Source organism: Anabrus simplex, chromosome 1 (assembly GCF_040414725.1).
Source record: "Anabrus simplex isolate iqAnaSimp1 chromosome 1, ASM4041472v1, whole genome shotgun sequence".
In the NCBI taxonomy this organism is placed as follows: domain Eukaryota; kingdom Metazoa; phylum Arthropoda; class Insecta; order Orthoptera; family Tettigoniidae; genus Anabrus; species Anabrus simplex.
The window spans coordinates 645,627,158-645,653,623 of NC_090265.1; the positions used below are offsets into that span (position 1 = coordinate 645,627,158).

The 26,466-nt window shown below is 39.0% G+C and overlaps 1 protein-coding gene across 1 annotated transcript in view; it reads right to left on the reverse strand.

The window, feature by feature from the left end:
* The window catches only part of LOC136885041 (uncharacterized), a 186,523-nt gene that overhangs the window by 60,172 nt on the left and 99,885 nt on the right, over positions 1 to 26,466 (reverse strand). The window contains exons 3-7 of the mRNA XM_068229766.1: positions 24,271 to 24,396; positions 15,437 to 15,622; positions 6,904 to 7,072; positions 6,653 to 6,824; positions 2,373 to 2,478 (exon numbers count right to left, since the gene is read on the reverse strand). Of these exons, the coding sequence (XP_068085867.1) occupies positions 2,373 to 2,478; positions 6,653 to 6,824; positions 6,904 to 7,072; positions 15,437 to 15,622; positions 24,271 to 24,396 (759 nt within the window). The remainder of the gene's footprint in view (positions 1 to 2,372; positions 2,479 to 6,652; positions 6,825 to 6,903; positions 7,073 to 15,436; positions 15,623 to 24,270; positions 24,397 to 26,466) is intronic.

The window sequence follows — 26,466 nt, forward strand, 5'->3', positions numbered from 1 at the left end:
AATCTACATAGGGTAATAATAAATGTGCCATAATTTAATACAGTACGCACGATGTTGATCTGAAGTAGGACTCAGACTTGTCTATAATTGGGAATGTGTGGGATGTGTTGGTGTGGTAGCTTCAGCCATCACAGATTCTGATCAACTTTATATTGTACAGTTATTTGTCCCATTGCTCTTGTTGTTCGTGCTTCTATTGTTAGTTGACCATCAGCATATGTTATGTAAAGAAAAAATGTAAAATTACAAAACACATCAAAAGAAATAATAACTAATATAATATAATATAATATAATATAATATAATATAATATAATATAATATAATATAATATAATATAATATAATATAATATAATATAATATAATATAATGTAATATAATATAATATAATATAATATAATATAATATAATATAATATAATATAATATAATATAAGTAGTAGACTCGTGCTGCTCCACAGCATTTGTTATAAATAGGTCAGATAATTCGTCTTGCCTGTCGTATTCATACTCATTTGCCTGCCCTTTTCAATGGTTTTATGAACATTTAATAAAAAGCATGGTATGCTGCATTTCATATTAAGAATTCTTCTGATGTCATCATGGTGTCTGTTCGATAAAAATCTATCCATACATTCGCTTTTTTAAATCTTCCAGTTCTTTGTGTAAAGTTTGGTATTGTATCATAGAAGGCAATGGTGTTTTTAATTGCAGTTCCTCTATGTAGAACGGTTGTCTTGTGAGCTCATAGGTTAGTCTCGAAGGAGCATTTTTTTCCCAGGCAGAGAACTTTTCCAAAATACATGGTTATCACTCTTTCTAGGGCAGCTGGATTATCATTTGATAGGTGTTCCCAGGTAATGATGGGGTCTGTTTGTACGTAGACATTTTTCTCTTAGCAGCATGCAAGTTACTAGGAACGCTCTGCCATCCGTTGAATATATTTGGTAGCTGTAAAAGGTTAGAGAATCAAAGAGTATCTAGCAGGAAATAGTATTCTTCTGTGATCGGAGGAAGTGTATACTCTCTTGCTTGACAAGAAATTATCGAACATGGCTACATGCAATGAGATTACTAAGGATGAAAATCACCAGAATACCGTATCTACGCGAATAATACCTGCCACTGAATAATCCCTGCACCCTAACCTTAGGTAGGCTTATTTTGAAAAAAGGAAATGCCAACTTTGACGCAAAAAACCGCATCCCAATTTCGTGCCTAAATTTTTTTTTAAAATGTGCGGGTATTATTCGCGTAAATACGGGTATTTACGCGAATAATACCCGCCACCGTATTTACGCGAATAATACCCGCCACTGAATAGTCCCGCATCCTAAATTTAGGAAGGCTGATTTTGAAATAAAATTGCCAACATTGACGCAAATAAAACCCGCACCCAAATTTCGTGCCCTAATTTTTTTTAAAATGTGCGGTATTATTAGCGTAAATCATCATCATCATCATCATCAGTTTACCCTCCAGGTTCGGCTTTTCCCTCGGACTCAGCGAGGGATCCCACCTCTACCGCCTCAAGGGCAGTGTCCTGGAGCTTCAGACTTCGGGTCGGGGATACAACTGGGGAGAATGACCAGTACCTCGCCCAGGCGGCCTCACCTGCTATGCTGAACAGGGGCCTTGTGGAGGGATGGGAAGATTGGAAGGGATAGACAAGGAAGAGGGAAGGAAGCGGCCGTGGCCTTAAGTTAGGTACCATCCCGGCATTCGCCTGCTGGAGAAGTGGGAAACCACGGAAAACCACTTCCAGTATGGCTGAGGTGGGAATCGAACCCACCTCTACTCAGTTGACCTCCCGAGGCTGAGTAGACCCCGTTCCAGCCCTCGTACCACTTTTCAAATTTTCGTGGCAGAGCCGGGAATCGAACCCGGACCTCCGGGGGTGGCAGCTAATCACGCTAACCACTACACCACAGAGGCGGACATTAGCGTAAATACGGTATTAATAAAAATGTTAGTCGCTCAGCAACCTGCTAAGTACAGAATGTATTGCAGGTTAGGGTAAGCCTTCGCCTGCAATTATTGGAGTGATTATTTCATAATTTTTTTTAATGATTATTCAATATTGGCTGAACTTAGAGACCTACCAATGTCTCAAAATTCACCAGCAGGTAACAGCGGATTGGATGAAATACCAAGCCCATTCAAATTTCAAGAAGAAAGAAGGTAACTCCGGAGAGAATAAAACAAAAATGAAGAAAATTGGTTCAGTAGAATGGATGGGTGGATTTGCGAAAGCTGTTTTTAGTAAACTCTTTTAAAATATAGATAAGTAAACATTTGGAATAAAACTGTACCCATTATATTAATTCATTTGTTCAAATTGCTCATAATCTATTATTTGTGTGCTACTCGTACCTTGACTAAGTTGTTGGTGTCCATCAGTCCAAACTCTAGCATTTCTCGTGTTAGCACTCCCATGATGCTGTAAAACTCATCTGCACTGTCCACAGCCAAAATGCGACTGAAATTTAGAAAATTCAGATTTATTATTTCTTGTATTTAACATTTTCGAAATAGACCGCTATGCTAATTAATGTCACAAACAATTTTGTTTTGCATATTTGTGGGAGAAATTTAACTCTAAAATATGAAAATAGTTGATAAAAGATATGCCTGTGAGTCCTTTAAACAGATAAGTTTTAGGACTGTATAAAGAAACCTACAAGAAGTTAAAGAAGAGAGGAAATGAGGGCAAGAAGGAGGCCCAGAGCAAGATGGATAAGCTCTGTCAAGAATAGTATAAGAAAAATAAGATTGGAATGGAATACAGTTACTGAAGACGAGTGGTGGAAGGACAGGCGATAGTGGAGAAGAACCTTCAACACCCTGAGTTGGCAGGAGCTGGACAAGGAGAAATGAAAACGATGATGATGATGACGATGACGACGACTATAAATGAAATGAAGAAAAAACAAAGTACAGTAGAAGTGAGCAAGCGGAATAACAATAACAAAGATATTATGGGACTTACAAGCACCAGTAATAATAACTCACATAAAAATGATAGTCTTAAAGATGAGTGGCTTGAAATTGCTACTGCATTCAACAAGTACTCATTAAAAAATGTAAATAATACAAATAGAAAAAGTCAGTCATCTGAATAGTATTAATGCCATTGTAATAGGCATATTAGCTACAAAAGGTGGAACAAAGTGTGGGTGATAAAGACTTTAGTTACTTCTGCCTAACCTCTTAGTCCCGTTTCTTGATTGATATGGGGTCGGGGATGAGGCGAGATGAATTTACATGGCATGTTTTTATGCCCTTCCTGATGCCACCCTCAGTTGAGGAGCTGATGAAGATTAAATGAATGATGGTGAATGAAGCTGGGTAAGGAAGAAGAAGGAATCAGCTGTGACTTATGAATAACAACTCTTGGCATTTGCCTGGAAGTGAAAATGGGAAACCACAGAAAATCATTCTCATGACAGTGAATGGTGGGGTTCAAACCCACTTGTCTCCTGAATGTAGAGCTTGGCTCCGTAGCCATTATGCGTTAACATGCGCAGGCATTCCACTCGGTTGTGATAAGACTATCTTCCAGAAATTAGAATTTTACCTAATCTAAAAAATAGAACAAAACAGTGGATGAAATGGGGTCTCACCTGGGGTATAAAGGCAGTGCTATGGTCCAATCTCAGAAATATTAATGTTAATAAATATGCGTTTCTCAGGAGGCATTTTCCCAGACATTTCAAAATTGTCCATAATCAAGCCAATATGTAAAGAGGAGAACAAATGAAGTAGGTAACTGCAGGCCTCAACTCTTATCTCAACATTTACCAAAATATTAGAGTATGTAATTTATCATAGATTAATGGAATTGATTGAGAAACAGCTGTTTTGTTTGACAGCTTGGCTGGTCAGTGTTGAGGCCTTCGGTTCATAGGGTCCCGGGTTAAATTCCCAGCCGGTGTGGGGATTTTAAACTAGTGTGATTAATTCTTCTGGATTGGAGCTTGTTGGTTGTGTTTGTAACAACACTCTCCTCTTCATATTCACACACGACTTAACACTAGCAACCACCATAAAAACATGCAATAATGATTACATCCTTCCATACAGGATTGGTGTCAGGAAGGGCATCCAGCACTAAAACAGGGCCAAAACCACACAGTTCGTACCTGTGACTCCACAACGTGTGGGAAAATTTGAAGAAGAAGAAGACATAGTAGTAGTAGTAGTAGTAGTAGTAGTAGTAGAAGAAGAAGAAGAAGAAGAAGAATGAGAAACAGCTGTTTTGCTTTCTGGGCATAAGTTCACAGACCAGTGTTACTGTCTGTGACACTATGATCACTGGGTTGTTCCAAATAATTAAGGTAACAGTCAGTGATCAGATTCCAACCAAGAAGGTGGTTTACAGTTTTGTGTTGTGCTGACACATGTCAGCATATCCTTGCAAGACATATTCAGAGTTCATTTCGTTATTTCATGTCCCTAGATCCATCCACTGTGTAGTGGTTATAGATCGGATTTGACCATAACAGAACTGTGTTATTTATTTATTTATTTATTTATTTATTTATTTATTTATTTATTTATTTATTTATTCATTCATTCATTTCAGAAGTACAAAATATGAAACATGGAAACAAAAACAGAAGCATGAAATGGACACAAGTACACAAATATGTGTTGATCAAGTGATTTTAAACAGTTCCCACCCAAAACTTGGCCATGTTGATAGCACTTGAATTAGCTTGAGTCAAATCACTTATCGTACATCTGGATGAGCAGAATGGACAACATAAGGGATGTTGTGTAGTTTGAAATTCGCCACAATCACATAGAACTGTCTCTTGGTCTGAAAATGCCACTTATATAAGTTGTTCTTGCAACTTCAGAGCTGTGAGCAATAGGACTGTTAAACATTCTAGAAATTGTCAGGCTTCAGAGTAATCGATGAACAGAATGTAATTTGGTTACCCTCTTATTCAAGCCATACCATATGTAGAAAGATAGAGCCATTAAAAATACATCCAAGAAGTATTTATGGGAAATACAGTATATTAAAAAAACAAACCAAACCCCATGGCACTACAGCCCTTGAAGGGCCTTGGCCTACGAAGCGACCGCTGTTCAGCTTGAAGGCCTGCAGATTACGAGATGTCATTTGGTCAGCGGTCAGCACGACAAATCCTCTTGGCCGTTATTCTTGGCTTTTTAGACCGGGCCGCTATCTCACCGTCAGATAGCTCCTCAATTCTAATCGCATAGGCTGAGTGGGCCTCGAACCAGCCCTCAGGTCCAGGTAGAAATCCCTGACCTGGCCGGGAATCAAACCCGAGGCCTCCAGGTAAGAGGCAGACACGATACCCCTACACCACGCGGCAGGCACATATACAGTATATTAGTAGGCCTAAATTATATTTTGATTATTTTTGTAATGAATTATCTTTAATATATTTTATTATTAAAATATAATATCAGGTATTAATTATGATTACAATAAATGAACACTCTTTCTCAGTTGATTGTCATCTTTGATTGGAAGAGAAGAATATTCATTCATTCATTCATTCATTCATTCAGAAATATAGACACATCAAAAGGAACACATAATAGGCTAAACACATTGAGAGGTCAGTGTGGGAAGAGGGAGAAATAAAAAGAAAATACAAAATGATAAGGACATTCTCTACTCCACATCTTCATACACTGCTGTTTTCAAATAGATTGGCTCTTCCTCATCAATCCCAGTTCTTCTACATCTATTTCTTCTCAGCCCCTGATGAGCTACTGTTTGCTTCCCAGGTTAATCAGAAAGGTGAGCATCAGCAGTCATTGAGATCTTTAGTCTTGATGTGGTAAAGAGAAAACTGAATAAACACAGTAAATAGGAAGAGAGAAAAACTGGTGGTAAAAATCTAAGAACACAGGACAAACACAAATTCATTTGAAGATAGCGAGACTGAAGTGGCTCAGCCATGTAAGGAGGATGAGTGCAAGCAGGACTGCAAGAAGAGAATATCAAAGAGAAGTAAAAGAAAAGAGACCAGCAGACAGACCCAGAGGAAAGTGGACTGATCTGGTGAAGAAAGATGTCGAGGAGAGAGGACAAGATTGGCAGAAGATTACAAGAGAACAGTGGTTTATGGACAGACAAAGATGGAGGGGCTGTACACCATACCCGGGCAACTGGAGATGATCAGCAATGATGATGATGATGATGATGAAAAAATGAAATGAAATGGCGTATGGCTTTTAGCGCCGGGAGTGTCCGAGGACAAGTTCGGCTCTCCAGATGCAGGTCTTTTGATTTGACTTTCGTAGGCGACCTGCGCGTCGTGATGAGGATGAAATGATGATGAATACAACACATACACCCAGTCTCCGTGCCAGTGAAATTAACCAATTATGGTTAAAATTCCCGACCTTGCCGGGAATCGAACTCGGGACCCCTGTGACCAAAGACCAGCACGTTAACCATTTAGTCATGGAGCCGGACATGATGATGATGATGATGATGATGATGATGATGATAGCATTGCAAAAAGATGTCTCTTCTTTCTGTTTCTTCCTCTTCCCACATGAATTGTGAATACAACTTAAATGTAGCAAGTTCTTGAACATTCACTTGCTTTATTTGATTTCTGTGCATATTTATAGGAAACAATATGAGTACCGGTACTTACTCTGCTAAACCATCCCAGATGGCTAAAGCTGTCCTCAAGAGAACTTCATTCCCTTCCAGGAAAATAAGGTCCCACACTCGAAGTACAGTGGTTTGAGGCAAACAATTTGAAAAGAGTGTAAGAAACCACTGCATAGTGAACACATTGGTTAGTGGTGGCTCGTAACTGGTACCTGTTGAGAAATATGTTGTAAATAAAGTAGTATTATAAACATATGCTAAGTTTATGGGAGATATTAACAACATAGTCACCTGTTGCAGAGTCTCTTGCATCGTGCTGGAGTTGTTCCAAGTGATGGGAAAGTGATGGCAGTCGCAGCCTCAACAAGTCTCGGAATACAGCCATATCGACTGACAGTCCTCGCAGATTATTGGCAAAGTAGCTCTCAGGAAGCACTCCTTCAATTAGGTAGATCATCACCTAAAAACTAGCTTAACATGTAACAATATCTTAACCCAGCAATTTCCATACTTAATGTTTGATCTTTAGTAAACTGGTAAATCACTGCATATTTTAAAAGAGAATAATTTTGATAATTATTCATAATTTTAAACAACATCATATTTAAATGCACAAAGAAGAAGGATTAATTGAATTAATATATACAGAGTGTATCAGAACTATACCGACAAAAAGGTCAGGGATGCTCTTCATGTTATGATAAGAACGATAGTGCAATCGGATTGACAGAGAAAATGGTTCTTTTCGAGAAAATGAGGTTACTTTGCCACTTCCGGGCGTGCAATTCAAATTGACGAACTCACCGTATTTGCTATGCCAGAGCACAAGCTGCTGCCGTGCTTCAGGAAAGAAAAGGGGAGAGAGGGGAAGTGTGGTGTATGATGGAGACAGAGATAATGCTCCGCACGTATGCACGAGTTTCTTCGTTCGACTTGCATAGGATTGTCCTCGTCTCTTACAGACAATACCCGCAGTTTGTTTATTTCTTGCTATTTGCTTTACGTCGCACCGACACAGATAGGTCTTATGATGATGGGACAGGAAGGGCCTAAGAGTGGGAAGGAAGTGGCCGTGGTCTTAATTAAGGTACAGCCGCAGCATTTGGCTGGTGTGAAAATGGGAAACCATGGAAAACCATCCTCAGGGCTGCTGACAGTGGGGTTCGAACCCACTATCTCCCAGATGCAAGCTCACAGCTGCGCGACCCTAACCACACGGTCAGCTTGCCCGGTGAGTTTGTTTATTAAACAGCCGTAACTGCACATACACAGTACAAGAACATGTTGTAATTAAGACACATTTGTCAGTCAAGAATGCACCAGATTATTTCTCTATTTCTCCTCTTGTCTGCTTGTCACAGATGCAACGCTGCCACCCCATGATTGTGTATGCCTTCACTCGCAACATTGTAAATGGAACAAAATACTGAACAAAGGAAACAATAGCCTATTCCCAATGGTTTGATCACAGTAGATGTTCAATATGCCCCCCCCCCTCATACTACGATGCACAGTTCACAACGGTGTAGTAGTGTCCTTTGGACTCTGTTCAGGATTTCTGATGTGTATTTTTGGTAAAAGTTCATCTTCTTTTTTCTACGGGTTTGCATAGTAGTCAATTTGTGCAGAACATAGTGTACAATGCCTACTGGAGCTGAGAAGAGACTATGCAAAGCAAATGAGAAACATGTGCATTCGCACTGAGCATTACCTCTGTCCCCCACTTCCCCTCCTCTGATGCACAGCAACAGGCAGCGGCTCTCTCTCTGGCATAGCAAGTATGGCAAGTTTGTAAATTTGAATTGCGCACCTGGAGGTAACAAAGTTACTTCATTTTCTTGAAAAGAAAACATTTTCTCCATCAATCCAATTGCATCATATTTCATAACACAAAGAACATCCCTCATACACTCTGTATATAAGTTATATATCCAACAATATTTGATGCATAATTGTAGCAACCTGAAAGAAGATTTCAGTTCATAATATTGGCATAAACTATTTTCAGAAAATAAACTGAATGCTTGAAAACATTTTAGTCCACTAAAAAGATGTTTGAACCCATGACCTTTGGTACAAGGGTTCAGTATGTATGTATGTATGTATGTATGTATGTATGTATGTATGTATGTATGTATGTATGTATGTATGTATGTATGTATGTATGTATGTATGTATGTATTTATTTTATGTATGTATTTATTTATTTTATGTATGTATGTATTTATTTTATGTATGTATGTATGTATGTATGCATGCATGTATGTATGCATGTATGTATGTATGTATGTATGTATGTATGTATGTATGCATGTATGTATGTATGTATGTATTTTATGTATGTATGTATGCATGTATGTATGTGTGTGTGTGTGTATGTTTGTATGTATGTATGTATGTATGTATGTAGGTATGTATGTATTTTTGCTAGTGGTTTTAACATTACATGCACTCGGACAGGTTTTAGTTTTGGAAAGGAACAATCAAGTGTTAAATCAGGTCATATAGAGAGAGGGAAATATTTGGACAGGTTTAGGCAATGATAGAGTAAGGAAAGCCTAGGAATGAGACGGAAGTGGCTAAGGTCTTAACCCTTTCAGCCTCACTGTGTACAATTGTACACATCAGATATTTTGCATATTTATTCCGTGGTTATGAGATTTTACTCCCTCACAGACCTACTGTCTACATCTGTAGTCACTACTCTGTGCACAGCGTAGCAAGCAGAACACTCTAGTACCAAGCGCTGGAGATAAGCAGACAAAGAGAAAGCATGGCGGACGGTGTTGGAAGAAGCGCTTGTAAGTCTTCAATTTTCCTTATTTCTTTAGGTATAAATGTTCTGTTAGTGACTTTATTTGTTCTGCTACTTGTTTTTAAAGGTAGAGGCTAGTGAAATAAATGTATATATGAAAGATTAAAGTATAGATGTTTATATGCTGGGGTACTTTATCTTGGTGTGTACAACTGTACACATTAGTACTGAAGGGAGGCTAAACGAAAACTACCTTGCACAGCGCAATAGCTACAGTTGTTGACCGATACAGGCTAGCTTTTTTCAGTTTACTAGTGTGTACAGGTGTAGATGCTTTTATTGTAGTCACTGAAACAATGAAATAATAGTAATATGTTGGAGATTGAAAACAGCTGTACAATTTGATATGTTTATATTCGCAATGTCTCACTTATAATAATCTGTTTTTTATATCCACAGATTTGGGAGAAAGATGCAATCTTCAGAATATGTCAACAGAAGAAATTCTGGCTGCCATTGAGAATGGAGATGTATCAGATTTAGATATAGATGATCCTGATTTTGAAGATGAAAGTGTACCTGATTACTGTCAGAAAGAAAAAAGAAGAATAGGTGATCCTGATCCAGACCCTCTTGAAATTACATTTCATGATGTACCCGAGGCAAGCAGTGTATTGGCGAATGCGGCAGAGGAAGAATCAGCTATTGTTGCAGTCGAAGAAGTGTATGCAGATGACTTGGAAGATACTTCGAGCGATTTACCTGTGAGTGATTCAACAGATTCTCTTGCTAGTATCCTTGTAACCCAGAAAAGTGACATTATATGGAAGACAAATTGTGCATTCACGCCCATAAACCTCCCGTTATATGAAAGAAATGACTCTTACACAGAAATATCACCTGTACTTCAGCCAGTACAATATTTTATGAAATATATTCCTAACGAAATGTTTGAGAAAATGGCAGAGTTCACAACTATGTATGCCATCCAAAAAGGTGATCAGAGGTTTTCCCCAACCAGTGCTAAAGAACTGAAGTCACTCTTTGGATTGCATATCATAACCGGTGACCTGAAATTGCCGAGAGTCCGACTATACTGGGATACTTCCTTGAAAGTTAACATCTTTCCGGAAACAATGACCCGCAACAGGTTCTTCAAGATGCGAACATATTTACATTGTGTGGACAACCTGGCTCGTAGAGAAGGAACTACTGATAAGCTGTGGAAAGTACGTCCTCTATATGATTCAGTTCAAAAGCGGATGAAGGAGTTAGAAATTGAAAGTGATCTGTGTGTAGATGAACAAATTGTACCTTTCAAGGGACAAGTATCGATAAAGCAATATGTTAGGGGCAAACCCCACCCATGGGGCATAAAGATTTTCATGCTCTGTGGGAGGAGTGGACTTACGTACGACTTCATAATTTATCAGGGTCAGAGTACTGAATTACCTCCGAATGCTCTGAAAAGATTTGGCCAGGGGGCTGCAATTGTATTACATTTGACTGAAAGACTGACACCTGGTAAACATAAAGTTTTCTTCGACAATTACTTCACATCATATAACCTGTTGGAAGTGTTGGGGAAGAAAATGATTGGAGGTACTGGAACTGTACGCATTAGTCGGTTTGCAAATCCACCATTCACATCTGACAAAAACATGATAAAGATGCCAAGGGGCTCAAGTGAAGAAGTTTGCTCAAGGAATGGAGAAGTTGTTCTCGTAAAATGGCTCGATAACCGCACAGTTGTCCTAGCGTCCAACATCGTGGGAACTGGTACTACTGACTCAGTTCGAAGATGGGACAAAACTTCGAAAACCTATATCGATGTACCGAGGCCAGATATAGTAGGTGAATACAATGCATCAATGGGGGGCGTAGATCTCATAGATTTCCTGATAGCTCTGTACAGGATTTGTATCAGATCACGTAAGTGGACCCTCCGCATGATATTTCACTGTGTAGACCTAGCGATCACAAACTCCTGGTTAGAATACAAGAAGGATTGCAAGAAGAACACCGTGAATTCAAAAGAAGTATTGGACTTGCTTCATTTTCGCCAGCAGTTGGCCGAGTCTCTCATAAAAGCTGAGAATCCTGTAAGGAGAAAGAACCGAGGTCGACCATCAAATGAAATTCAGGAAGAAGAGCCAGAACCTACACTAAAGCGACCTAAGTGGGAGAAACGCCCAATTTCAGAGGTGCAATACGACCAAGTGGACCACCTACCGGAACATTCAGCGAAGGAACTTCCAGGAAGATGTAAGAATCGTGGATGCAAAGGGAAAAGCAGGTGGATATGCTCGAAGTGCAACATCAGTTTGTGCTTGTCCAAGGACAGAAACTGCTTCCGTGACTTTCATCGCAAATGATTTGTGAATGATTTGTGATTTCTTGAATTTCAATGTAAAAAATGGATTATAAATGATATTTTTAAAATTTCATGTTTTAAATTTCCCAGGCCTTGTATCCAATGTTATGTAAGTTCTAGGTTCAAAATAGATAAATTACAGTATTTCAATTTGGGTCTAAATACCATGTCTCCAGAAAGGTGGAATATTTCAAACCCCCAGTCCAAATGTGTACATTTGTACACATCATACCATTTACAAGCAATGTATCAAATTTTCCAAAAACTGGTATTTTCACACTCTTTTAGATCTAAATTATAGGTTTTAATATAAAAATATTTTTTTTGATTGTTAAAAATATTAAAACCTATAATTTAGATCTAAAAGAGTGTGAAAATACCAGTTTTTGGAAAATTTGATGCATTGCTTGTAAATGGTATGATGTGTACAAATGTACACATTTGGACTGGGGGTTTGAAATATTCCACCTTTCTGGAGACATGGTATTTAGACCCAAATTGAAATACTGTAATTTATCTATTTTGAACCTAGAACTTACATAACATTGGATACAAGGCCTGGGAAATTTAAAACATGAAATTTTAAAAATATCATTTATAATCCATTTTTTACATTGAAATTCAAGAAATCACAAATCATTCACAAATCATTTGCGATGAAAGTCACGGAAGCAGTTTTTGTCCTTGGACAAGCACAAACTGATGTTGCACTTCGAGCATATCCACCTGCTTTTCCCTTTGCATCCACGATTCTTACATCTTCCTGGAAGTTCCTTCGCTGAATGTTCCGGTAGGTGGTCCACTTGGTCGTATTGCACCTCTGAAATTGGACGTTTCTCCCACTTAGGTCGCTTTAGTGTAGGTTCTGGCTCTTCTTCCTGAATTTCATTTGATGGTCGACCTCGGTTCTTTCTCCTTACAGGATTCTCAGCTTTTATGAGAGACTCGGCCAACTGCTGGCGAAAATGAAGCAAGTCCAATACTTCTTTTGAATTCACGGTGTTCTTCTTGCAATCCTTCTTGTATTCTAACCAGGAGTTTGTGATCGCTAGGTCTACACAGTGAAATATCATGCGGAGGGTCCACTTACGTGATCTGATACAAATCCTGTACAGAGCTATCAGGAAATCTATGAGATCTACGCCCCCCATTGATGCATTGTATTCACCTACTATATCTGGCCTCGGTACATCGATATAGGTTTTCGAAGTTTTGTCCCATCTTCGAACTGAGTCAGTAGTACCAGTTCCCACGATGTTGGACGCTAGGACAACTGTGCGGTTATCGAGCCATTTTACGAGAACAACTTCTCCATTCCTTGAGCAAACTTCTTCACTTGAGCCCCTTGGCATCTTTATCATGTTTTTGTCAGATGTGAATGGTGGATTTGCAAACCGACTAATGCGTACAGTTCCAGTACCTCCAATCATTTTCTTCCCCAACACTTCCAACAGGTTATATGATGTGAAGTAATTGTCGAAGAAAACTTTATGTTTACCAGGTGTCAGTCTTTCAGTCAAATGTAATACAATTGCAGCCCCCTGGCCAAATCTTTTCAGAGCATTCGGAGGTAATTCAGTACTCTGACCCTGATAAATTATGAAGTCGTACGTAAGTCCACTCCTCCCACAGAGCATGAAAATCTTTATGCCCCATGGGTGGGGTTTGCCCCTAACATATTGCTTTATCGATACTTGTCCCTTGAAAGGTACAATTTGTTCATCTACACACAGATCACTTTCAATTTCTAACTCCTTCATCCGCTTTTGAACTGAATCATATAGAGGACGTACTTTCCACAGCTTATCAGTAGTTCCTTCTCTACGAGTCAGGTTGTCCACACAATGTAAATATGTTCGCAGCTTGAAGAACCTGTTGCGGGTCATTGTTTCCGGAAAGATGTTAACTTTCAAGGAAGTATCTCAGTATAGTCGGACTCTCGGCAATTTCAGGTCACCGGTTATGATATGCAATCCAAAGAGTGACTTCAGTTCTTTAGCACTGGTTGGGGAAAACCTCTGATCACCTTTTTGGATGGCATACATAGTTGTGAACTCTGCCATTTTCTCAAACATTTCGTTAGGAATATATTTCATAAAATATTGTACTGGCTGAAGTACAGGTGATATTTCTGTGTAAGAGTCATTTCTTTCATATAACGGCAGGTTTATGGGCGTGAATGCACAATTTGTCTTCCATATAATGTCACTTTTCTGGGTTACAAGGATACTAGCAAGAGAATCTGTTGAATCACTCACAGGTAAATCGCTCGAAGTATCTTCCAAGTCATCTGCATACACTTCTTCGACTGCAACAATAGCTGATTCTTCCTCTGCCGCATTCGCCAATACACTGCTTGCCTCGGGTACATCATGAAATGTAATTTCAAGAGGGTCTGGATCAGGATCACCTATTCTTCTTTTTTCTTTCTGACAGTAATCAGGTACACTTTCATCTTCAAAATCAGGATCATCTATATCTAAATCTGATACATCTCCATTCTCAATGGCAGCCAGAATTTCTTCTGTTGACATATTCTGAAGATTGCATCTTTCTCCCAAATCTGTGGATATAAAAAACAGATTATTATAAGTGAGACATTGCGAATATAAACATATCAAATTGTACAGCTGTTTTCAATCTCCAACATATTACTATTATTTCATTGTTTCAGTGACTACAATAAAAGCATCTACACCTGTACACACTAGTAAACTGAAAAAAGCTAGCCTGTATCGGTCAACAACTGTAGCTATTGCGCTGTGCAAGGTAGTTTTCGTTTAGCCTCCCTTCAGTACTAATGTGTACAGTTGTACACACCAAGATAAAGTAGCCCAGCATATAAACATCTATACTTTAATCTTTCATATATACATTTATTTCACTAGCCTCTACCTTTAAAAACAAGTAGCAGAACAAATAAAGTCACTAACAGAACATTTATACCTAAAGAAATAAGGAAAATTGAAGACTTACAAGCGCTTCTTCCAACACCGTCCGCCATGCTTTCTCTTTGTCTGCTTATCTCCAGCGCTTGGTACTAGAGTGTTCTGCTTGCTACGCTGTGCACAGAGTAGTGACTACATATGTAGACAGTAGGTCTGTGAGGGAGTAAAATCTCATAACCACGGAATAAATATGCAAAATATCTGATGTGTACAATTGTACACAGTGAGGCTGAAAGGGTTAAGCAGGTATTCATTACCCTGTAAAACACCCAATGGATTTGCCCTATCTTAAAGTTTCCCATCCTTCCTCCAGTAATTTGTTTCTCATATCCTATTGTGTTTCATAAAAAACTACTAGTCAGAGTACATTCCCACTAAACTTTCCAGAAAATCAGAACAGTACCCAATTACAAATCTGTAGTGTACGGAACGCATATGGATCCTATATTCAATTCACTTTCTCACAGGTTATTTCTTTAAAACCAGATCGTTTCATGGTAATGAAAGTTGAGTGTAATGATACTGATGTCCTACACATAAATTCAAAGTGATGCTTGGACAAAATTAAAGAAACAAATTACTGTAATAAATTAGAATAATCAAAATAATGTTAAGAATTGAACTGGAATTATTAAAATTACTCAAGAACAATGTTTGACGTTTTGTGTTGTTCACATCTGCTTGGTCCAAGATTCAACAGATGGTAAGAAGTAAGTAAAATTTGCTGATTCAGTTTTGAATACTCACCTTGACAGCATCAGATTCAGAACGGTCCATCACTTGAAGAATAAGAGCAGCCAGCATATTGAAACCTTGACAGTAGCCTACAGCTTTGTTCCAACGTGCATAGGCTAGAAGAACTCTCTTAAGGAGTGCCTGGTTCTGCTCTGCCTCAGCACCACAGAACAGTGAACATCCTGTTCGATGAAGGTCCTGACAACAAACATAATATGGACGTCAGCTGTAAATCATTTGATCAGACATAAGAATTAACATTATGTGTCTACACTTTACTCAAGTTAACAGTTTAAGTTGCTATTCTCCTTTCTTTCCTCCTCTCTTTGACATATGTCAGGAGTAACCTGTTAGGCTTGCATCAACCCCTGGCCATATAAGGGAGATTTGCAAGCATCCTCAGCTGTCTGAGCAATGGTATAGGAGGTTAAGGTAGAATGAGGATGTCACTAACACAAAGTAAAACCTAGGTATTTCCCTGAATCTCGAGACAAGAACTTGAGAATGCCAGTTGACTGTGCAAAGACGTGATCCCATATCCTTGAATGCAAGCGCTGAGTGCCTAACCAATGCACTACTCAGAAAGTTGATGTGTTAACTGGCTGGCAGCATGATATTCAGTTGCATGGAAATGATGTAAGTAGTTTGGCTGACTTACAGCTTGGTTGTAATGACAGACTGTGTTGAAAATTTGTGATATAGGAAATTTATTATATGTTATGATTACCAGCATTTCCAATTGCAAGTTATAAACTTCACATTGGGGTCCATATTGAACTACGTATGAGCTCATGAAAGAATTGTCTCATAGAAGTCCACCTTTTCAATACACTTTGTAATAGGGTAGATCATGGAAGACTACTGGCAAAAATGAGTGCTATTGGACTAGAAAAAAAGTGTGACTGAATGGGTGGCTATATTTCTAGAAAATAGAACTCAAAGAATCAGAGTAGGCGAAGCTTTATCTGACCCTGTATTAAGAGCGGAATTCTTCAAGGCAGTATTATTGGACCTTTATTTTTTCTTATATATATCAATAATATGTGTAAAGAAGTGAAATCAGAGATAAGGCTGTTTGCAGATGATGTTATTCTGTACAGAGTAATAAATAAGTTACAATATTGTGAGCGGCTGCAGGGTGACCTCGATAATGTGAGATGCACGGTGGGCAATGGTATGATGATAAACGGGGTTAAAAGTCAGATTGTGAGTTTCACAAAAAGCAAATGTCCTCTCAGTTTTAATTACTGCGTTGATGGGGTGAAAGTTCCTTTTGGAGATCATTGTAAGTACCTAGGTGTTAATATAAGAAAAGACCTTCATTGGGGTAATCACATAAATATGTTTGTTAATAAAGGGTACAGATCTCTGCACATGGTTATGAGGGTATTTAGGGGTTGTAGTAAGGGTGTAAAGGAGAGGGCATAAAAGTCTCTTGTAAGACCCCCAACTAGAGTATGGTTTCAGTGTATGGGACCCTCACCACGATTACTTGATCCAAGAACTGGAAAAAATCCAAAGAAAAGCAGCTGGATTCGTTCTGGGTGATTTCGAACAAAAGAGTAGCGTTACAAAAATGTTGCAAAGTTTGGGCTGGGAAGACTTGGGAGAAAGGAGACGAGCTGCTCGATTAAGTGGTATGTTCTGAGCTGTCAGTGAAGAGATGGCATGGGAGGACATCTGTAGACGAATAAGTTTGAGTGGTATCTTTAAAAGTAGGATATGAAGATAAAGTTGGAATTCAAGAGAAAAATTGGGGCAAATATTCATTTATAGGAAGGGGAGTTAGGGATTGGAATAACTTACCAAGGGAAATGTTAAACAATCCAATTTCTTTGCAATCATTTAAGAAAAGGCTAGGAAAACAACAGATAGGGAATCTGCCACCTGGGCAACTGCCCTAAATGCAGATCAGTGGTGATTGATTGATTGATTGATTGATTGATTGATTGATTGATTGATTGATTGACACCTGAGTAATTTATAAAAAATTAAAATCGAAGTTACATGTTAAAATATCGGGACATGTTTCACCTGTAATATAATAGGCATCTTCAGCTCTGTTATCCTTAACTTTAAAATTAAAGAGGTAGACTAGATATAAGGCTAAACTTAAAATGCTACATAAAGTGGCTTATAACATTAAAAGGACTATTACAAAATCACACTGGTTTAGATAAAATAAGCACATGAGTGAGTTTCATTAAAACATATTAGTGGGTAAAATAACATTGGTTGTGTATGGCAGTTAATATTTTCAAGCACTCAGGTACACTTATATTTGTAATCATGGAACTTGTATCTTCCTAGGATAAAAGTGCTACTGCTGATTAAGACCGTGATTGTGTCTATTTAAAATTGTGAACTTATGAGTAGTGATAGCTGAGCTTGATTTGTGTATATCTTGAAGACAGAGCAATCCTATATGGCTACAGTAGAAGGGGAGATTTCAAGAGAAAGTTCTTCCGGTTGTGGTGGGAGAATAGTCCACTTGTTGTCCACACTTTGCTGCTGACAGCCTAGGTTCTGCAGTGTGTTGATCCGGGCATGGCCAAGGCTGCACGTCTAGTACTGTATGTTTAAGAGATATACATTTCATTGTGAATGATCCGTACTGAACTGTGATTAAAATTAAAATTAAAATTAAAAGTATGATAATAATAATAATTTCGTGTGGCTATTTCTAGCCGAGTACAGCCCTTGTAAGGCAGACCCTCCGATGAGGGTGGGCGGCATCTGCCATGTGTAGGTAACTGCGTGTTATTGTGGTGAAGGATAGTGTTATGTGTGGTGTGTCAGTTGCAAGGATGTTGGGGACAGCACAAACGCCCAGCCCCCGGGTCAATGCAATTAACCAATGAAGGTTAAAATCCCCGACCCGGCCGGGAATCGAACTCGGGACCCTCTAAACCGAAGGCCATACGCTGACCATTCAGCCAACGAGTCGGACATTAAAAGTATTGAAAAGGTGGAACTATTATACTGTACTTTTAATTTTAATTGTAGTATTGTATGTGTTAACTCCCGCAGGAGTTCTTTTATGTGCCGTAAATCTACTGACACAACGCTGACGTATTTGAGCAACTTCAAATACCACCGGACTGAGCCAGGATCGAACCTACCAAGTTGGGGTCAGAAGGCCAGCACCTCAACTGTCTGAGCCACTCAGCCCAGCAACACAAAATCATCTAGGGGAAGTGGAGGAGTTGGTAATGAATAGAGGCATGATTGTTTTGCATTCAATCCTGTATGATTTCATGAGAAATTTACCAATTTTCATGCTACTTCACAAAATAGATCTTGCCCTATCGTTTTAATGTCACTTTAATGAAATTATAAAATTAGTCATTAAGGGCTTCATTACTGTGGTTTTGATTCATTTATATGAATGCTACATGCATAAATTACTATTAAACATCCAATATTATTATATTCCTGATCATATTACGTAGTCCGCCTCTGTGGTGTAGTGGTTAGCTTCCAACCCTGGAGACTCGGGTTCGATTCCTGGCTCTGCCACGAAATTTGGAAAGTAACCAATCTTGGAGGGTTTCACTTTACTATCCGTTTAACTTCCAGGGTTGGACTTTCCCCCGGATTCAGCGAGGGATCTCACCTCTACCACCCCAAGGGCAGTGTCCTGGAGTGCGAGACTTTGGGTCGGGGATACAACTGGGAAGGAGGACCAGTACCTCACTAGGCGGTCTCACCTGCTATGCTGAACAGGGGCTTTGTGGGGGAATCGGGAAATTGGAAGGGATAGACAAGGAAGAGGAAAAGAAGCGTCCGTGGCCTTAAGTTAGGAACCATGCCGGAAGAGAAGTGGGAAACAACGGAAAACCACTTCGAGATGGCTGAATCAGTTGACCTCCCAAGGCCGAGTGGACCCCGTTCCAGTCCTTGTACCACTTTTCAAACTTCCTGGCAGAGCCGGGAACCAAACCCGAGCCTCCAGGGGTGGCAGCTGAGTGCACTAACCACTACACCACAGAGGCGGGCAATAATAATAATAATAATAATAATAATAATAATAATAATAATAATACGTTATATTAACATTACGTCCTACCTATTCTTTACTTTGTGAAACATAATATAGCACATGTTACAGTGGAGCTCTCTCTCATTAGTCTTCTCCAGTCATTGACAGTCAAATTATACTCTCTCTGTGTCAGAGGATGAACAGGGAACTCAATTAGATTTTAAAACAGAATTCGCAAGCTTCAGGTGTATTATTTTCAATGCTTGCAGTGACTGAATTGTTTCAACTTGTTGACCAGGATTTTATTCAATTATATTTGTTTTAGCAGAATATCTTTAAAAGCAAGGTTGCCGGCAATAATATCGGACTGCTTCAACATTTTAAAGCCAGACAATTTTTGAACATTTTCACTAATTGCTAAACTATTTATAGAGTTTGATTGAATTTCATTCGTTAGATGTAATGAATAATTTTTAAAAAATCCTATGGCACTACAGCCCTTGAAGGGCCTTGGCCTACCAAGCGACCGCTGCTCAGCTCGAAGGCCTGAAGATTGCGAGGTGTCGTGTGGTCAGCACGACGAATCCTCTCGGCCATTATTCTTGGCTTTCGAGACCGAATGAATAATTTAAAAGTCAAAATAAAATGTTAGCATTACTTGCGGACATGTGCTTTTTTTCAATTTTGTTTACAGCTAAGACACAAGAGGAGAGTCGCTTCACTTTTAACGAGTCACTAAACCCTTCAATAATCTTACTAATTAGTTCACCAACATAACCAGAAGCAATTACATAGATCCTATCCTTTAGTTGCGTTAGCCTGCCTGGGGGCCATGATCGTTGAGGCGTTGATATCTGGACGGTCTGACATCGTGGTTAACCGGTTCGAGACTTGTTGGTCGAAAAAATTGTCACCATCAGAATGTTGGTCGGCAGGGTAGGGGAGGTGGTGGTGTACAACGTCTGATCACTAGGTTGCATACCAACCTCTCCGCAGTGCTCATATGGAGTCAGGGCATATGGCACTGTTAATGGTGATTTGTTTGTCGGAAGGAGCCGTTAAGCCTTGAGCAGACCCCTTGGTGCTATTCGACAGGAGTAGGCTATGTGCCGGCAGCGGGTTTCACCCTCTCCCTTCCTACTATCATGTATCATGTCATTCAGTTAAACTCATTAACTCCTCTGATTTGGTTGACGTCAGGGCATCCGGTCACATAAACCCGCTACGACAGATTCATGTCACCTTATACCGGACACCGTAGAGAAAGGGGAAAAGGTTTGGACAAACAAACGGACTATCCTTCAGTACTGTTTTTTGAAACCAGCAATTGTTTGAAAAATGAGTGGAGGATATCTAAATTTGTATGTATGTACGAGCGGCTTGAAACCTACTTCCCCATCTAATCAACACGAGCTCAGGATACAATGAAACTGACATGTCTGGGAAGTTTTCGTCTAGGTATGAACGAAACATGTGCCTATTTGATTTTCCTCGACATACGAAAACAGTTCTATGTTTTTTACACATTGGGGTTAAGTTCTTTCAAATTATTTTGCGAGACATCACTGAACAAGCTGAATTTATGAGCCCAGCAAGTGATGTGAATTAAATATTCTTCCATAATTCCCTTCAGTAGTTCACAACATTTTAACATATATGGGACAGAATCAGTTTTTTGCATTACGTTAGCATGATTAATTTCAAAGGTATGCAAAGCACTCGAGAACATGTTCTACTGTTTGCGACATCTCGAAACACATATTCTAACAAAAATATTTCCTGTTCAGGTACTGGATCTTTAGTTTTGATCAAGATTGTGAACACACAACAGCCTGAAGAGTCGGTAGATTTGTCACAGATTAGAGCTAAATGCGTTTTGAATTAAGAAGGACATGCCCACTGTACATGGGATTTGTTGATCTTGAAAAAGCTTTCAATAATGTTGATTGAAGCAAGCCATTTGAGATTCTGAAGGTGATCTGGATCACATTTCAAGAAATAAGGATTATGTATTATCTGTACAAAAATCAGTCTGCAGTGATATTTGGGGGCTATGACAAAAGAAGCAACAATTCAGAAAGAGGTGAGGCAGGGCTTCAGTTTGTCCCCTCTCCTTTTCAGAGTTCACGTAAAACAGGCGGCAAAGAAGAATTTGGAAAAGGAATCAAAATCGAAGGAGAGGAAATAATCAAAATTCTGAGATTTGCTGATGCTATTGTGATTTTATCTGAGACTGCAGAAGATCTGGAGAAATTGGCGAATAGTATGGGCACAGTCTTGGGGAAAGAGTACAAGATGAAAAATAAAGAAATCTAACACAAACGTATTGGAATGTAATCGAATAAGGTCAGGTGATGGAGGAAATATTATGTCATGAAATGATGTCATAAAGGAAATAGATGAATATTTTTTCTTGGGTAGTATAATAACGATGGCAGAAGCAAAGAGGACTTACTATTTCAACGTAGGAAAATCGAATATAATAAATACCTGTAGCATCATGTTCAAGATGCAAACTTTACTCGAAATTTTTCACGAATGAGTACCTCATTCGAACACTTAAAATGATTTGGGCTGGTTGCCCCATATTTCGTATTTATCTATCACAAACATTTAGGGCCTTTTGTAAGAAAATACATTTCCTCACATCAAACTTTGATATACAAATTAGATGTTTTGAAGACTTTCGTCTGGAGTATGACAATGCATGGAAGTGAAACATGGATAATGACTAGCTTCGAAAGAAATTAGAAGACTTTGAAATGACAGAAGATGAGATGTGTAGATTGAATCTCAAATGAAGAGATAATGAATAGAGTTGGTTAAAGGAGAACTATTTGGTGAAATTTAACCAGAAGAAGAGAGAGAATGATAGGTTACATCTTGAGACATACGAAACTTCTTCAGTTAGTTTTTGAGGGAGGTATAGGTGGTAAGAATAGTAGGGTTAGACCAAGACATGAATATGACAAACAGATTAAAGTAGATGTAGTAGCTAAGTAGAAATCAAAAGGTTAGCACAGGGTAGGGTGGCATGGAGAACTTCATCCAAGCAAGTCTATGGACTCATTACTCAAACGGCAACAAGCAGTTCGTCTGCCTTTGTATAGGTTCTATAATCAAGAGTATGTCTTACCCATAGGACGTTTTGATTAATGGATTTAAATTTATATTTCTGTTTTATACAAGTACAGAACAATCATAAGGACTTCTGTTGAATCTGTTCATTGATGTAGTATGGAGTCGTTACTATTTCAACGTAGGAAAATCGAATATAATAAATACCTGTAGCATCATGTTCAAGATGCAAACTTTACTCGAAATTTTTCACGAATGAGTACCTCATTCGAACACTTAAAATGATTTGGGCTGGTTGCCCCATATTTCGTATTTATCTCGTATTAGGTATACAGAAGTCGAAGGTAGGGTTTGTATGTCTGTCTGTCTATCTGTCTGTACGACATCACAGGAAAACAGCTCAAGAGAATGTCTTGACATTCGATATTGAAGTTCAGAGATAAATGGGTTGTGCACTAGGTTGTATATTACTTGATTTGTATTCAGTAGCACAGCCATTTTTAGGGAGCAAAAACTGGAAGTAACGGGCGAGTTGGCCGTGCGGTTAGAGGCGCGCGGCTGTGAACTTTCATCCGGGAGATAGTGGGTTTCAATCCCCACTGTCGGTAGCCCTGAAGATGGTTTTCCGCGGTTTCCCATTTTACACCAGGCAAATGCTGGGGCTGTACCTTAATTAAGGCCACAGCCGCTTCCTTCCCACTCCTAGGCCTTTCCTCTCCCATCATCGTAAGACCTATCTATATCGATGCGACGTAAAAGAACCTGTTAAAAAAAACTGGAAGTGTCAATTTTCTCCGTTTACGTTAGCTGTATAGAAAAACTTTTAGCTAGGCAAAATATTTTTCGCCCGCCTCTGTGGTGTAGTGGTTAGTGTGATTAGCTACCACCTCCCGAGGCTCGGGTTCGATTCCCGGCTCTGCTACGAAATTTGAAAAGTGGTACAAGGGCTGGAACGGGATTCACTCAGTAGAGGGTGTTCGATTTCCTCCCCAGTCATCCTCGAAGTGGTTTTCCGTGGTTTCCCACTTCTCCTCCAGGAAAATGCCGGGATGGTACCTAACTTAAGGCCACGGCCGCTTCCTTCCCTCTTCCAATCCTTCCATCCCCCGAAAATGCCCCTGTTCAGCATAACAGGTGAGGCAGCCTGGGCGAGGTACTGGTCATCCTCCCCAGTTGTATTCCCCGACTCAAAGTCTCACACTCCAGGACACTGCCCTTGAGGCGGTAGAGATGGGATCCCTTGCTGAGTCCGAGAGAAAAACCAACCCTGGAGGGTAAACAGATAAGAAAGAAAGAAAGAAAGAAAGAAAGAAAGAATGAAAGAAAGAAAGAAAGAGAAAGAAAGAAAAAATATTTTGCAATATTTTATGACTCATGCACTCTCATGATACGAGTAATAATAACAGACATCCCAACATCCAATTATCTCTACATCTACAAGTTTTATCTAGTACCTAATTTAATACCTAAAACTTGCAGAGAGTGAAATTTTCTGTATTTCATGCCCCCTACATGTTTCCAATATGATAAATGATCACAGGTAATTAAGAGAGATTTATCTTTCTAAGAACTACTGACGTGGAAATATCAATAACACATCAGCAATTGGTAGTGCAGTTAGAACAGATATTAAACCACTGATAACTTCTAAATAGCATCCATTCGTATAACTTTAGGCTGGTAATAATTTACATAAATGATTGATTGACATTGGAGTTTGAGATTTTAACAATGAGGTGATCAGTCATATGGAAATTCAATAAGTCATTTAAAAAATCAAATATACCTTGACAATCTGAATGCCCAGCTCGTCATCATCAGGGTTGCTCCACTCATTGAAACAGAAGCGTTCAGCATGACACCAGTTTACTCCACGGGCTTGCAGATGTTTCTCGGCCAATGTCAACCATAACTGGAATAAACATACAAGAAAAGATTATATTTATCTGATATTGGCAGTTTAAATCCAATGAACGAGTAGAATTGTATATTTTTTGGGAGACGAGCATGAACGGTGTAAATTATTGAGAAAAAAATTGAAGTTTTACAGAACTAAAATCTCCCTTTCTCTCTTCTCTTTTCCTGTATTTATCTTTCTTCTTATCCCACACTTACTACATCAAGATAATAGAAGTAGAACTACAAGCTGTACGTGATTGTGATTGTAACTGTGTTTGTACGGTAATACATGTCATATGAGGAAAAATCCTCTGGATCTTTTATTAAAGGTGTCAGTTACCCCATAAGACCATCTGAAAGGACTGGAAAGCAATCTGTTAGGGGGCGGAAGGTGATTCTTCTCAGCGCAGAGGCAAGAGATTATAAGATATATCTAGCTTAAAAATAACCGTCTTCTAGCTGTCGAATATGGTCTAGTGGCTAGCGTGGTGATGTACCAGCGACGAACAGCGGAATTAATTCGAGGGCAGATAAGTATTTGTACTCGACGGATAAGGGGAGAAATTAAATGTGAGTAAATGAGAGTCAACGAAGACTGAGGAGTCATCCGAGGATCTGGAAGAATGATACTAATGTGAAACTGGGATAGAAGAGTTGGGAGGAAATGACATAGTGGCTGGACGTGTGGAGGGAGAGTATAGTGGGGTAGGAACGAGGCAGAATGGGGTGTACGGAAAAAATGAGCGCCTGAGAGATAGGCAACCCACATAGCAACAAACTCGCTTAATCCCCCTCCCTCAACACACACACAATTTAAAGAACCATCCGATCGGTCACGCGTATTCTCAATCACTAGCCCACCCTTATACCTAACTTTATCAACATACCAGAATACCATTTGCTGATTTGCAGTAGAGGTCATGCGTCCACGCATGCGATCTAGTGTAACAGTGGGACTTGGAGAAACATTTTAAAATCCTGTATGTAGCTCGTCCTGTATCAGGATGGCTGCCTTTCCATCCCCACCATGTCACGTTAGAGATTCCCAACATTCAAGATCGAAAACAAATTTGTCACAATATTCACCTCCATTTAGTGGAAACATATTGCCGGAAAATGACTATAGTGGTGTCTAATGGCGAACGCCGAATTTCGCTCAGAGAGCGGAGGATAATTTTTCTAGACGTTCGGTGCATTCTTTGATTACGATTGGTTAGCAGCTACACTAAGCAAGATCCTCGCCATAAGACCTATCTGTGTCGGTGGGACGTAAATCAGACTTTAAAAAAACCAAAACTAAGCAATAATTGCATGTCTACTGATTCATATACTTAAGACTTTTACAAGTTCATTAACCATTTAGATTTTCAGTACTCAAAGACACGTGTGCTTGGAATTCCGAGTTATTATTATTATTATTATTATTATTATTATTATTATTATTATTATTTCTACTTGAAAGCGAGAAACCAACAAACAGAGCCAATGAGTAATGTATATTGTGATGAATTAAAGAAGTGATTCAATGTTTACCAGAAGTAAGCGGTGGTGATAGGTTAAACACGGTTCCACCCCTCTTGTGTACGCTTATGGTTGTGTCGGTATGTAAGACAGCAAGTTATGTACAGGAAAGCCTACCATGAGCAGTTTCTCTACGCAAATCAAGGATTGTTCAATAAATGCCTCAGTTTAAGAGTATAGCTACGATTTGTTTTCTGTTTCTTTTACCATCCTGAACATGAATTGAATTACATGCTTAGCCCAGCACACTCCTACAATTGAAAACGGAAGGGAACAAAGAACCCGCTAGTGTGTAAGGTGCTAAAATTCTGTCATCGAAGCTTCTTCTATCTTCTGGAGTTGGTAAGCTAAATTTTACGTACCGGTACATCAAAATATATTAATAGCATTTAATTCTTTCCTTTTATAGAGGGAAGTAGACCTTTCTAGAAGGTTATGTCTTCTTTAGTCCGAAAGTTGTACTTTTTAAAATTAAGACTTGATTAAATTAAAGGTATGCAACAAAAGTTTTCACATTCTTTTAGAGATAAAGTGAGGATCTTAATTACATTGGGTTGGTATG